The following is a 16,006-nucleotide window of genomic DNA, read 5'->3' as shown; positions in this document are numbered from 1 at the left end:
ATGCCACTCCTCCCCTAAAAACAATCCAACAAAGTCTCTTGCACAAATAACATGGTATCTCATAATTATGTTCAAACATCCAGCTTTTGTGAGTTCTGCTATGTGAGCTGTAAGTGATTTGGTGTGGCCCCAGCTCTTAAAAGCTGAATTAAGGTCATGTGGCCTTTTTGTTTCCATTTTCATTTTTTATTTTTATTTTTTAGTAGGCTATGTTCCAAGCTGAAACATTTCATTCAAATAGCTGAATAAAAAAACACATCTTTAAATTAGATATCAAAAAGCTACATCCGAAATGGAATGTGAGAGGGTCGAGTTTCAGCATAAAATGAAAAACTGATGAGGTAGAGAAGCGTGAATGGAGATCAGATCTCACTGGAACATAACTTTTTAATTTTTTCAAAAAACAACGAGGCTTCCATTCTTTCGAAAAAATATTATGCTAGTACAAATTCACAGTATGCTGAAATGCACACTGCCACACCTGTACACCCATCTTGCAGGCATAAGCCACGAATGTAAAAATATAACGATATGAGATGTGGATTGTATTGTGGAATTGCTAAGAGAGGCAAAAATAAGCAAAACTCATAGGCAACTGACAGAATTTGATTGCTATGAAACAAGATCAAAGAATATAATGTAGCCTATCACATCAAGTTACTGTATATTCCACCAGAATTAGTAAATAATTCAGAGAATTGCTTTGTAAACCTTCCCGTTCATTTCTCTTCCTACTTTCTCTCCATGTTTGACAATTCCCCTTTATTTCTCTTACAGTGTGTCTATCCTTCTCCCAATACCTCCTTTCATTCTGTTTACAGGCTGAGTTGTGGCTGGACAAATATCGAATATCGGTGTGGAGTGGGTTACAGCACATTTCATCCCGTATTCACCCAGGAAGTCCTGCAAAGCTTACGTTTTGCTTATTACCCATTTATACCAGCAGGCATTGGGCTGAAGGAGCTGTACCAAGTTACAGAACCCAAGAATAGCACTCAATGAGAAACAGAAATTTTCCAATTTTTATCATTTTGGGCACTTGTCTCTTTATATTAAACACCTATCAGCTACAATATACCCTCTCAAGGTATTTTGCAATGTGAGCTTTGCTCATATGGGTGATTAAATATCTGTGCCATGAGCACCCTACTCAATTCACTGGAGCAATGGTCAAACTAAAACCCGTCAGTTAAAACTAGCAAAAAGAAAGAAAGGAAGTAGCAACCATCATAATGGAGTTTAAAGTGCTTTAATATTGCAAGATATGTTCACATTCATACATCAAAGGTGACAATCAGTAACTGTGAGCAACTGGAATGTATTTACAGAAATACTCATTTGTTCGCCACAGTAAATTTTGTTACAAGATGAATAACTCAAAAATGGAGAGGGACAAGGTTACTACTGTGAATGAATTCAATTTTAATTCAAATGCTACTTGAATTTCATTATTTAATTTTGCTTCAGATTTGCTGTAGCTTGTATATCTAGAGGGCAAGTGGAGTTGAAAGCCATTCCAGGTTTGGAAAAAAGTGTATATGTGGCTAGGACCAGAGAAGAAGGATGCATGATTGTAACCAAGGGGTAGAGAACTCAAGATCTCGGTTTAATCTAAATTACATGTCTCCATTGAGAGCAAAAGGATGTGTCTGGTGTTCAACAAAAATGGGTTTAATAATACAAGGGGTCCCTGAACTGAGGTCTGAGGAGTCATCCCAGGGAGGTAACTCAGCAAAATAGGATTTTTCCCCCCCTTTTAACAATAGTTTGTATTTCCTTCATTAAATCAGTTGCATATCTGTGGTTTGTCAGATAAACCCTGTCCCATTTATACATGCGTGGGAGCATTGTGATCAGCGTAATTACTCAATTTTTATGTCGTTCCAAATAGCTTAGAAGTAGCCTTATATACACACCGGGACATGAGAATTACAGTTTCTATCGGCCATTTCTACTATTTTGAGATATTGAACTTTAAAGTTCTTGCCAGTTCATTGTTTTTTTATCGCTTAGAACTTCCTAAAAACTGGAACTACAACCAAATTGTAACTTTTTACATTTCTTATCTCCACAAACGTGATGAATTATAAATACAGCATTTATTTGTATGCAACACGTTGTTGACAAAAATGTCACTCAGAACCCTGTAATTCTCAGGTCACCACATTATATCATGATGTAATGACATCACTGTTTATGCATGCTTCTATATGGCAGTGCGCTATGTAGCCACGGCATTGCAGCCTATAGCGAGCGGGTGTTGTGTAAAGCGGTCTGCAGTTGCCTGAGGTGGGGGGGGGGGGGGGGTCCCCACAGCCATAAGGTGGTCATTGTAGGGGGCTTGAGAAATGGAGGAACCCCGAAAATAAGGGGCTCACTGACCACAAATCGAAAGGCAAAAGGACTAACCGCTCAACGAGGCAGAATGGGAGCACTCCAAGCTGCAAATCAAAAATAGGTTTAGGGCGTTTGATCCTGTCGCGATAGCAGCGGGACGGAGCAGCAGCGATGTTTCCACATCACCTGCCGTCGGTCTCGGTTTCCTGTTCCCCACTACTGCTGAGTCAAAGGGCTAAATGCACTGATCTCAATCCCGCTGCTGGTCCCTTCCACTGCTGAGAGTCCGGATATCTACCGTGGACATTCTGCATTGTGATTATCTTCCTACAACAGTTTGTCCTTAACATTGAGTTCAGAATTTAAGTAAGAGATACTGCTTATTAATGGACTTCATGGGCTCAGCGGATGCTGACATTGTCAGATTCGATGTTCTTCAAGAAAAAAGAAAATGTAACAGTTTCTTGAATTTGTATCTCATCATATGCTATGGACAAGGCACAACACAGTCTGATTACAGGGCCTTCCATGCTCAACACTAAAATACGTCTTGAATAATTTGAGAAAATGTCAGCAGCACAAATGACTATTTTACTTGATAAAAATCGTCTTTCATCAAAATTCACTGCTGATAATCCATACAGCCTTGGAATGTATCAGAAAAATGTGATGAAATGTGATTACTGCGGCTGTCCTTTGCACTGTACGACCCTCCCATAAAGTTAATCCAGTTTATCCAATTCGGTATGTCAGTATGATTATGCTCTGCTTAGTCATGCAGTAGAACTACTCCTATCGTTATGGAATATACAGTATCTGACTCCTACACATTTAAAAATCTGTTAGCATTCTCATTGCATACAAAAAGCATTACGCTCAACAGCAAGTGTGGCATAAAAATGTGTAAATCTTTGTTCACACAACCTAACAATAAGTAAGCTATTATTCTATTCAGTATGTGTTACCCTGAAATAAACAAAATTAAACAAACAAACAAAAAAAATACCAGAGAGAATGAGAACGTGCAGGATACATGTTTGCACAGGACTGCTTCAGAGAGACAACTGAAACAATACAATCTCTGAACACCAATTTAAACATTCATGCTTTTGCAAAAGTATCATACAAATGACATAAAAAAGTAAACCGTTTTCACAGCAATATATGACAGGTAACGGGAAAATGTGATAACCCATAAAAATATATTTTTTAAAGAATTTCTTGTGCTTGTTAGTGAGTATTTAAATGCCAGGTCTTGCATTTCTATAGGTCTGTTGTGTCTTATGTAAGGCAGATAAGAAATATTTTTTATAAGATAAATGTCAAGTGTCCAATAAAAATAAAAATTAACACAACTTCTAAAAGAGAATATTTGGGTTATCATATTTTTCCACTGCTGTCTTCAGCTGATAAATGAGTCAATAATACTTGATTTTTATACTTTACAGTTAGAAGTGAATCATATATGTTCATAACTTCTGAGTATTCAAGTGACACCAAATATGTACACCTGGAATGTTAATAATGTCTATTTACACCTGTGTCATATGTATAATTAAATTTGTAATATTCATGTTTTTTTTAATAGTATCAGTAATAAACTACATTGTAAATCAATTTTTAATACTACCTTGGTAATTCCTATACACAGCACAGTACAAGGACAAGCCATACATAGACCAATCTACTGTCATTAAAACCTTGCACATGTGGACGCAATTTAAACTTCTATTCATTACATACGTGATGCTAAATGTCACACTAATTTTGACACTTTTCTGTCAGTGTTGAATGGAATTTCAGAATCATAATGAAAATAGCAATATTCATCAGTTGAATCATTAATCATGTAAACATGCAAAATATGTTAATTACCATACACTACTTAGTTCATAGACTAGGCAACACTGGAGTACAAATTAGAAACAAACTGCTCTCTTTCACTCTCTCTCCCTCCCTCTCTCACATACATACACACACTGAGAAATGAAATGAGAAACAACAAATAATAAGGCCACATATCTGCATTCTGTCCATTTCACCTGACCCCCCCTCGTTTAAATAGCTGCCATGTGACACGGTTCCCCATGTGCGCCACACCATCTTCCTCTTCCTCACTATCGCAACTGGCCTGCAGCAGTTCAGCAGTACTTCAGTCTGGGGGTTTGGAGGCGCGTGCTGCTGTCCAGATTCAGCACAGCCAAAATGACGTTCTTACTTTCGGGCAGGCTACCGCCCTGCCACGACTCTCCTCACCTTCCCTTCTCCTGGCATAATGACCAGGAGGACAGTCTATGGGGTTAAAATCAGCGGAAGTGCTGCCAGGAGCTTGAAAGGGGATTTGTTTGAAAGCCCGGGGGGGACGGAGGCGACGGTGGGGGAGCCACCGCTGGCACCTCAGCCCAGGCACTGTGCCAGTGATTGACACGGGTGACTGAAGCCACTTTCTGGCAGAAATCACCGGAGACACTGAGGAGGAATTATTCTGGAGATACAGTAATCACTTGGGCTGAAGCAGGCTCCGGTCTGTGCCCAACCCGCCCAGGAAAGACGAAGCAGTACAACGGGGAGAAGAACGCAACGCAAGAGCAGAGCAACTGCCGCTCCCGTAACTCTCGCCTCCAGTTCCGCTGGCTTCTGAATATTCAGCCAACAAATCTATAAGCATTCTGCCCTATCTCAGCAAAGCAAGACCACTTCCTGAAAAACTACGCATGCGTGTTCACGGGCAATTAAAGTTGCTTGTGTGACTTAATCCAAGACATGTCTGTTTTGGGAATGAGGCCGCTCTGCAGCATTATTTTCCATTTTTCATCAGAACAGAGGAACTTTAGAGTGGCCTTGACAGCTTTGCGCTGGCCTTTGCTGTGTGTAAGCACTTCAGCGGCTTGGTCGACCTGGCCCTTTGTGATTCTAAATGTGCTGGCCATGGAGAGTACAGAAGATGGGACAGATGCCCCAGTATCAACCATTGCATGAATTATTCATGCAGGACGGCTAGAGAAGGAAATGGGGCAAAGGAGTTCAGAATTCTTTTGTGCATTCAAGCCAGTTAAAAGTAAAATGTATTCTCCAACCGCCATTACATAAAGATTTCTTTTTTGAAAAATTAGGCTACGAATGAATTTTGAATGAAAGTTTTTCCAAAATGATGGACGAACAGTGAACAAGTATGTCTCCAGACATAGAAACTGTAGAAGGCATGCGTTTCAGTGTTAATTAGACTCATAGAATTAACCAAGACTTTTAGCCTAGCTATGTCAGCAGCGCAAAATAGGTATATTTTCAAAAGTACTAATAATAATATCCAGTGATGGTAACCTTAAATTACTACGGCTATAAATATTAAAATATAAACAGCCTAAATATAATTATATATTAGTATTTGTAATATGCAAGCGGCAAAATATGTTGTGTTCCAGATGTGTTTTTGCTCATGATAAAATACATTCTAAATGTAAAAAAGCAATGTAATACAATGCAAATGTCATGACATGTCATGTGTTTTGAAATTCATTCACCACTGCTTACGTTTTAACGGGGGGGGGGGGAGGGATACATAGCCAATGTCACCAACTTCAGATAAACTGAAAACACAAATAATGTGAAATCCTTTTTAAAAACAGCGTGGGCGGATCTCATTGAGCTGTGACAGCTGGCAGCTGTGCGGACTCTAAAAGGAGAACGGAAAGCCGCTCGTGGAAGCTGACAGATGTGGCGATGAGTCCGCTGGAAAGGCGTTTCCTCAAAGCGTGGTCCACTCTGGCAGCCTGACGGTGACAGTTCTGTAGTGGGTCTTACAAACAGGCTGACAGGTTCCATCCCCCTCCCTCCGCACTCACCCCCTGGAGACCAAACTGCGGGCGATAACGATGTCTGCCAATGCCTGCGATGTGCTGGGCTGTACTTGTGCTAGTGAGCAGGTCACAGGTGACCCGATACTCACCACACTCCTGTTTGACCACATTTCCTCCTTTCAGCACTTTTCTTTTAACGACAATCAACAGCAATGAATGAAGACAGGATACATTGTTTTCAAAGTGCTACACATCGGTTCCACGTGACTTCCTGGGAGACAGCTGTGTCCTTTGTGTCACTGTCACAAAGGGAGGTGAGAAGAATGGCCATCGCGGAATGCATGGTGTTGCGGCTGACCGTCGAGAAGTGCTGGGATCAGTCCAGCGAGAGTCTGTTCTCATCATAGTCAGAAAGAGAAGGATGCTGCTCTGAAGTTCTCTTTGCATGCAGAGATGTGAATTGGAGAAACAGTTCAGTAGTTCAGCAGTACTTGTATAATGGTACAGAAAGTACCGGTCCATAACCTACTTTTTTCAGCACTGGACAGCATCTTTTTTGTTAGTGATTTTTGATTTCACAGGAGGTGAAAGTGTTTTGGTGAATAAAGTGGAGCCCTCGTTGGATTCCAGCCTTGTGGTTTGGTTTGTTTTTTGTTTTTTTGGTGGCAGTAATGATGCAAGGTGTGGTGCTAGCTTTCCTGTCTCGAAGGGGAGATTGTGTGTGTGTGTGTGTGTGGTTGGGGCAGTGAGTGTAAATCTGGCAGTGCTGTAGCAGTCTCTTCTCCTCACCTCCCTCTGCGACCCTCCCCCCTCTCCCTCAGATGTGCATGTGTACTGGGGCGGTGGAGGAGGCCGGCAGGGCCGGGCGGGGCTCGATCCCTCGAGACTTCATGAAGGACAGCAGCTGCTCCGGGATCTCAGCCAGCACGTCCTTGGCCAACCGGGCCATGCTCAGAACCTGGTTCCCCGACCGGTCGATGTAGTCCCGGAACGGCACAAACTGCGCGTGGGGGAAACGGGACGGGTCAGGGGGCAGACGTGCCCAGAAACATTCAGCCACGGCACAGCTACGTAAACAAAACTTCTTTACCTCCTGCTTTTTCATTTCTGTTTCATTCGTGTTTTCAAAATGCCAGATTGTGTTTGCGGATGAGCGTCTCGCTGCTGCAACGCGCTCTCAATTCAGGCGGGAGCGGACAAGCGTGAACGTTCCTCCGAAGCGCTTCTGCGACTTCTCTCCCCGCGGACCGTTTGGCCGAGCCGCGCGCTCACCGCAGCGGAAGAGCGCGGTCCGCGCGCGGCCGGCGCAGGTGGGTCTCAGGGGCGCGGGAGTCGCTCGTGCGCAGTGAGGCGCGGCCACGCCGCCGACCGAAACCTTCGCTCTCTGTAAAGCCAGATACGCCGCGCCGCAGGACTGCCAGCCGCGGGACTGACACGGCTGGGGTGCGATGTCAGACTGTGGGGCGCGGTCACTGCACTGGAATAGCAATATAACTGTCATGTTTCAGGGAACAGCCCTGATGGCTGGGACGTGAATAACGGCCTTAATCCTCTGAGAGGGGAGGTGTGTGAGCGAGGGGCAGAACTGCATAAAGGGAAGGAAACTGCCTTGTAACCTGTAGGTTGCAGGTTCAATTCCCAGGTAAGACACTACTGAACCTAAATTGCTTCAATATATATCCAGCTGTATAAATGGGTACTATGTAAAAATGTAAACGTTGTGTAAGTCACTCCGCGTAAGAGCATCGGCTAAATGCCTGTAATGAAATTTAACGTGATGGACTGCAAATTAGGCTGCTATAGCATTTCCCAATGAATGGCCAGCCTGTTGAGGGCCCTGCTGTACAGGGAAAAAAGGGACGATACCTGCACAATGTCTCTCTCAGCAAAGCGCCCCCTGGAGGACACTCTGACCTCGTCGCCATCCAGCTCCTCCATGGCTGCAGGGAAAGAGGGAGGGATCTGCATTACACACATACAATGTTCTGTATGTTATACATAATGGAACTCCTGACATTAGAATACACTAGAATATTTACTGACCCCAGGGGGGAAAAGTGGTTTGTCAGCACAGCAGGTGAATGTAGCCAGTTCAGACTGCTGAAGCCCGATTCAGAAACAAGACCGGACATGTCATATGAGGTATGAGACTCAATAAAATGAGATGGGAAGTGATTAAATTGCTAGCAGGACAGTGTTTCCATTGAGATAAAAACATAAAAATACGACGCAAAGCACTGGCACTGGTGTGTCCAGCGACTGAACGCCACCCCAAGGAGCCACCCTGCTGACTAAGTGATATTTCAACTCATGACGTAAGGCAAATTCAAAAACATCTCGAATCTTGAGGTGCAGGCGACCAGGACCCTTTCTGTAAGCATACTGTGCATTGGCCCAGGTATAGTGCATATGCTTATGTATTTCTCTTGGGGAGAAACCATACCTCCGCTAACAAACATATACAGTTCATTTCCAGTAGTGTAGAATACCGGGTAAGGACATGGACTTGTACTAGTCATGAATTGAAATGTTCCGTTCCCATTCTTGGGCATTGCTGAAGTGATTCAGTAAATTCCCAGCTACTGTAAACACAGAGAGAAATGTGCCTTGGCGGTTACCTTGTGTTGTAGCCACCTGTACATGTTGGCTATTTTTTGGTACTCCCTTTCACTTTTCACTATTATTACCTGAATCACAGTCACCTGCACAGTGTGGATCAGGGAACACAGGTACACTCCCTTGGGTGGCTAATGTTCTGTGCGCCACCTTGTTTGTTGACGATTGCTTGTGTCCAATTGGTCAGAATAATGTTCACTGCGTGAGCTGAACTGTGTTCTTGGCTATACATATCTGTATGAAATGAGTATTGTACCTGTGTTTTGTAGTTGTCCAATGACCATGATATGCACTTTTGTACGTCGCTTTGGATAAAAGCATCTGCTAAATAAATGTAATGTGTCCTAACTACAGTATCCCTCGTTACTTGCATGTATTGTAACGTGCATCTAACTATAGATGGGATCCCATGGGTTGAGGATGGCCCTTGGTCTCCTATTTGTTAAACTTGTGTTCAGGTCTGATAGCAGTCTCTGCTATATAAATAAAAACGCATTAAGCTATCCCTGGTCTTTGTCTCCAGTGATTTGCTACAGTATTTAAGGACATGCTGCCATCATCATTGTCATGTTGTGGATCATATTCTTCTTGTGAAAGTTACAAGGATCAGTTTTATATTGGCAAGTCATAAGCCAGTTACACTGACACTTGGCCAAAAATTGAAGTGACTATAAAAGAAAAGCACTTGGGAAATGGGTGTCAGACGTCAACAAATGCAGTGAAACCCATCTTGGCCATCACCTTTGTATGACAGCCATCCGCAAATGATGGTGATTCATCATTACTACCACCTTACACACACACACACACACACACACACACACACACGTACACACACATTCTCATCATGTAAAAACAACACCAACTCCATTTGGGAGCGATACTGGTGAAAACTGACTCTACCCCTACAGAAAACCCTGCTCTCAGGCTATTTAGATGGTCCTTGGCTGAATCAAAGTCCAAATATATCACTAAAAGCTCTAAAACAAGGACGTACCCATTGAGCTTCATACAAATGGTGCAGGAAAGGGGTTTTATATTTGCACGTCCTACGCACTTCCTGAATCAGGATAATAACATATAAATACAGCAGGGAAACCAAACTAGGGCACCAAAGATTCCCAATTAAATGATGCACACATGCATCATTGCATGTGCGCATGTGTATGCACACACACAAGCATGAGCGCGCCCACACACACATGCACGCACGCGCACACACACACACCCCACATACAAATGCTCTCAATACCCACATTTCTCTCTCACCCAGCTCAACCACTCGCGTACACAAATGAAGATGTGAACACCTACATGTATTAACTTATGTAATACATACATCACAGGTACCCTCGCACAAACATAACTCAGCAGGCTCACAGTGCACAGCAGCACTCAACATTTTTTTTTGACGGGGGGGGGGGGGGTAACCCGATAGCTGGAGAGGAAACGTAATACGCGAGCCGAAACAGCTTAGCCCCAAACCGCGAGGACGACGCGGCCACTTCCAAGGCCATGAGTCTCCGAGGCGTCGGCGGGGAGATGTAGCGCTTGTTTATTGATGCTGCCGCGGAATGGGAGGTCCCCTGACGGGGGTGGGCCCGAACAATTGGCGGACTGGGACAGCCCCCGCTGATCAAAGCCTCTCTCCCCGTAGCCCGTCCCGGTGAAACAGCTGCCCCCAGCCCTCCCACTGGCCTGCGGTGTGTAATAGGTCCCTGCGAGACCTCACAGCTTGTCAGTCAGGAATAATCACCCTCGCTCCCTCTGTACTGTACAGTACATTTTCACCACTCATGCCCATCAGTATGCCAATTGAAAATACTTTCCAGCTTTTCAATATATAACCTCATTTTTTTTGTCTTTTATTTACAGCAATTTTTAAAATCATAATTACATTTTTACCCCATGTGCTTTCCTCGTGTGTCAAATTTTCCCACTGTTTAAATTATTCATAGCCAGAGACCCACCGGGATTAGATTAAGTTGGTAGGGCTTCCCGCTAAAAATAACTGATTTGATCATTTTCTGTTACAAATGAACTGGACTCCAACAGCCCTAATTACCTTGGAAATGTATGCTCATTTTCATATGCTCATGCAAATGTGAAAAGCAGCAGGAGACCGGCGTGCACCGGCCCAATCCGGACTGAGGCTTCACTGGTACCTTACAGAGAACTCACTGCGACTGCACTAAGACCGCAAAGACTCCATGGAATCCTGACTGAGACAGACTTGAGAAAACACAGAGGCATTATGGATACTGTACAGAGACCACGTTGAAACCAAAGTGAGATCTATGGACCCCGGGAGCATACTGAGACCACTCAGAAATGATGGGCACTGGATGGAGACGGTGGGGAGACGACGCTGAGGAATGCAATGAGACTGCGCTCAGAAAGAAATGAAAGACCAGGAAAGAATACAAACCAATTCAAGCAAAAAGGGAGAACGAGGGAGAGTTCGAGCAACAAAAAAAGAAGACAAGAAAAAGAAAGGAAAAAGAGTGAGTTTAAGCTGTATTATGGGAAGGCTTTTAGACAGCACTCATGCGAGCCCTGTCAATGCAGTGAACCATAGACGTGCAAGTGCCTGTTGAAAGGAGTTCAAAATCGAGAAAATCAAAGAGAAAAGAGCAGCCTTTCATTCAGGGCTGTCATTTCTGAAATTTCCTCCCTGACAAGATAAACACTTAAGGGTCACAACACCAGCTGAGATCCATTAAGGAAAAGGAGTGGTGAAGACTTACTGTATGCCTTCAGCACACACACACACACGCACGCACGCACACACACACACAAACACACACGCGTACACACACACATGCGCACGCGAGCACGCGCACACACACACACACACACACATACACGCACGCGCACACACGCACACACACACGCACACACACACAGCCTATTTATTTGAGATGCTAGGCTGTCTCTGGCTTAATCTAAGACAAACCATGACAATTAACCGCTCCAAAACAGGCATTATCCATTAAATTTCATGTAGGTGAGGATACTTTCAGTTCCTACAAATTTCCTCTACAGCCTCCTTTTGAACTGAGCCAATTACATAAACCTTGCTGCAATCAAGACAAGATCAAAGGTCCTCAATGAGCAAAAACAAACTATTAGAGTCCACAATGCAGTGTACATGCCTTGCAATTAAAATGCTGCCTTCCAAACTGTTAAGCTGACGATTCCCACAAACGTTACCGAAACTCCACAGCCAAAGCAGAGGGACACGCAGAGAGCACAGCCTCTGTGTGATAAATGATCTCCGTAAACACTATCCTGTTCAGAGGGGCCCAAAGGGCTGCTCTCTGATTGCTGGTTTAGTAGCTGGGCCTTGGCGAAGCCTGCAATAAGACTCCAACGGCCTGAGTAATGAAGAGAGGAACTCAGCAATCGCCGCACGTCTCACCGGCCTGGAACACTAACGCACGGCCAGGAGTCACAATAAGAGCGTCATCAAACAACCGAGCGGCTCGCATCACCGTGGGAAAACCGCGCAGTCAAGTGAAGGAACTTTCAATGTGATGGACAATGTTGGGGAAAGGCACAATGGAGGTTTTACTCACCGTCAAACTCAGCGGGTCCCACCCCTACAATGATGATTGACATGGGAAGGCCAGAGGCCTGCAGAGAAACACACACACTGTTCTGCAAACCCTCCGCAACAGTAGTGTAGCAAAGTACACCGTCTCACCCTCTCAATAATGAAAGTGCAAATGCGAAGATATGTCTTCTAGCACACATATCTGTCATATGCTTTTGAATGTTTACCAATTACAATTAAAATCCACAACAACAGCTACAACTACAAAATGCAAAACAAAAAAACACTTAAATGAGTATTATTTTCAATATTATAGTGGCAATGGGATGTTGTGGATATATGCTGAATTTGACATGGCACAGAGATCACACAGTAATTATAGATTTCATTAATGTATGATTATACATTTTTATTTTATTTTTAGGCATTATCACTAAACTTCAGACTCCTGCTCTGAGGTCTGCTCTTAAGCCAGTGGTAGGTGGACGCACTCACATTGACCACAGCCTCCTTGGTCTGCACCATGTCGGAGATCACCCCGTCTGTGATCATGAGCAGGACGAAGTACTGTGATCCATCCGTTACGTCCGCTGCCAACCTGCAGCACAACACAGTGAGTCAGTGCATCTGTGAGCTTGCACCACAGACAAGCACATCAATTAAACACACTGCACCACAGACTGAGGACCAATGCATCTGTGAGCTTGAACCACAGACAAGTGTATCAAAGCAGCTGGGTGTACCTCATCACAGAATAACTTATCTGTGATTCAGTCAAATGTATTTCTTCACAATGATATGATCTCCAATCATTTTTTTAGATTATAACTGTGCTTGAGGTTGGCTGGAAGTTCTTCATTGAATTGCATTCTTCCCTATTCTAAAATGCAAGATCATGAAGCATTTAGACATGTACATCTGTTCTTCAGCACCCATGATACAAATTTATCTGGACTGGAATACTGGTAAAATAAGGAATGCATGCGATAATCACACTACCCCAGTAAACTAACATACAATTAACCACATTGTGGCAATTTAAAACCCTTTAAAACTTTTCTCCCAATCCGGCATCCCCGGTTATATTTTGTAGGCCCATCCCACTGCCTGGGGTAACCCCTGTTAGTTCAGGACGGGACAGAAAATCCGATCTCATCTGACCAGCCAGTCTCTGCTTCTTCTGCAGTCCCTCAGTTCCAGCACTCTGAAATGTCCCACACTGTGGGCACCAGCAGCGCAGGCAGGCGATCATGCACAGTGGGTAAGGGAACGGCTGTCAAGGCAGCAAAGGACAGGACTGCCCGTGTTGGCTATTAAGCGCTTCTTCCCTCACTCCAGGGCTGATTTGGCCAACTGCTCAGCACCCTGTCTTCCCACTGGCTATGGTGGGCACTTGCATGGTTAGGATTCCATACCAGTCTGGACAGCAGCACACCACACTGAAAACAGGTAGTATAGCAGGAGGTGCACTTGAGAGCCCATTGGTCCAGGCACTTGGAAGACCTGCCCAATTAACCACACTTATAGTCATGCGCTGCTAGGGAACACTGACGACTACACAACAGTAAAAAAAAGGTTTTATCAAATGTCATTTCGTCCCTTTTAGAAAAAAATCCCTGCCTTTCTTTTTCACTGGGAAGTCCACATGAATTGCAGAGTGTAGAATTAAATGAATGGCTGTTTAAATTTACAGTCACTTTTTTTCTGTAAGACAGGCTATAAATACCGGCTTACACACGACAGTGAGGGGAGATAACATCCCAGCGCAGTCCGTCCTCCAGCTGAAATGGTTTGTTTGGAGGGAAATAAATTGCTCTAAAAAACCGTGGGGCCCGAACGAGTGGCAGGGCAATCGATGGCCCTTTCTCTGCACAAGTGAGGGGGCCAGGTCAGCTGGAGAGATGTCCATCCAGCTCTGATTAAGGACGCTGTCTGGTCGTGCCTCTTTTCTATGTCACAGCCCGTCCAATATCATCTGAAATGACTTTTTCCTTTTTCTTTTTCAAAAGCAGAAAAAAATGTCTTGCATGCAGTTGCAAAAATAATATTCATTCAATAAGCAGACAGTGGTTTTATCTTGGTCATGGTGACATTGCATCATTATTGCATCGCATTACATTCACTAAGCAGGAGTGCAGCGAACAAAAGTTGAAAACATTGGTGTTACTCTCAGGCATACAAAAGTGAGATATAACCAAGGTGAAAAAGAAGGCCAATTCCATAATAATAAATGCTCTTGGAAATGAAAAGTTTCTAGCATGTATTTTATGGATAACCGATGCAAATGAAATTCCAGCTAAATCCCCCAACACTATAATATGAAATATGATGACAGTTGAATGACTTGAATTCTGCATTTATCATAACTTCAGGGATTTAGCCTAGTACACCACAATGTAACTTCATTTGATTGTGTGATCTTAGTGAATCCTTTGGCTGTGGCATGCCCTCAGTTTTTCTCTGCAGTAAATTGTCTTGAGCTAGACAGTCACAGACATCCGCAGTCTTTCGTCCGTAACATCTGACAAATATCCCTGCTTTCTGCCAGCTGGAATGTGCGAAAATAGGAATGGGAATTCCTCCACATGGCTGGCTGGAGTTGCTGCCAATGGTGGTTTAGAAATTGCTTTGGCCTGCTCCCAGAAAGAACTGTCAACGTTTCTCCCATTTAAGAGGCTTTTCTTATATTCTCCAGGCCTACATCTAAACTTAGTAAGGCTGCAACGATGACATTTTGTATGTAGAACACGATTGTTTTCTGCAACTCTTTCTGGGCTGTAAGCGTATCGATTTCCTTCCTGGCAGTCAGTGAATAAGCACAGTGGAGCAGAGGGCTTAGTTTGCTTGGGGAGGAGAGGGGAGCTGAATTTAGCTAAGTAGAGCTTCTCTTAGCTTCAGTACGCACAGTCATGACGACCGTGCGCTTAGACATGCTGCAGAGTGTCGGATGCAGCTCCGCATGAAGGCCCACAGAGCTCTGCTGGGCAGCGAGAAGATCCTTCCCAGAGTATGGAAGCTCTGTGAAGAGAAGGGCTGCGATGGTGCTTCCAAATTCCCTGTGTGACTAAACCATAATGTTGTTCTGGCAGACGGAAAAATACTTTGCCGTTCTTGAGAATCACATTTCATTTGGAGAGGTTTTTTCGCACAATGCCGATGTTAGAGAACGTTCTGGAAGCACCCCCGATGTGGGTGTGGCTCTGAGTCAGAGCACTCCAGGCTGGGAAGGCCTGACCCACCAGGTCCTGCCTACGACAGCTCAGGTGGGCTGAGCTCTCCGCAGTGCCTGACAAAGCTTCTAAGCGTCTGCTGAATTTCCAGACTAATCCAAAAGTCATTTAAAAACTGCAACTTTATGACTAGTGGACAAAACACTTTTTTTTACTACAATGTTACAATTCCTTGAATGTCAGAATCCTTTGAATATGTGTCTCCTTAAAGTATTTCCAAAAACGTTCTATAATAAAAACGATTAAAAAGGGAGACTACCACAGTTAAACTATTCCTTCTCCAGATACTGAACAGTGTATGCAGCACACACTGAATGACACTCCTGTTAACAAGTGTCTCTGCGGCAAGGCCCAGTGCTAGTCGAAACACACTGAGTATGTCTACCCTATTTTAGGTGAACGTATGGAGGCTAACTAAAGTAATTATACCTGCCATATCAGGGAACCTATAGAATGAATAAGAGTGAGGC

At 43.8% G+C, this 16,006-nt stretch overlaps 1 protein-coding gene across 1 annotated transcript in view; it reads right to left on the bottom strand.

The window, feature by feature from the left end:
• Positions 1-1,233: 1,233 nt before the first annotated feature.
• LOC135237871 (copine-9-like) overlaps positions 1,234-16,006 on the bottom strand; it is a 96,902-nt gene continuing 82,129 nt past the window's right edge. Inside the window, exons 17-20 of the mRNA XM_064305410.1 lie at positions 12,802-12,904; positions 12,329-12,386; positions 8,001-8,074; positions 1,234-7,134 (exon numbers count right to left, since the gene is read on the bottom strand). Of these exons, the coding sequence (XP_064161480.1) occupies positions 6,952-7,134; positions 8,001-8,074; positions 12,329-12,386; positions 12,802-12,904 (418 nt within the window). The 3' untranslated portion in view covers positions 1,234-6,951. The remainder of the gene's footprint in view (positions 7,135-8,000; positions 8,075-12,328; positions 12,387-12,801; positions 12,905-16,006) is intronic.

Source organism: Anguilla rostrata, chromosome 13 (genome assembly GCF_018555375.3).
Source record: "Anguilla rostrata isolate EN2019 chromosome 13, ASM1855537v3, whole genome shotgun sequence".
Taxonomy (NCBI): domain Eukaryota; kingdom Metazoa; phylum Chordata; class Actinopteri; order Anguilliformes; family Anguillidae; genus Anguilla; species Anguilla rostrata.
The sequence above is the reverse complement of the archived record's forward strand: the minus strand, read 5'-3'. Positions and strand labels throughout refer to the sequence as shown.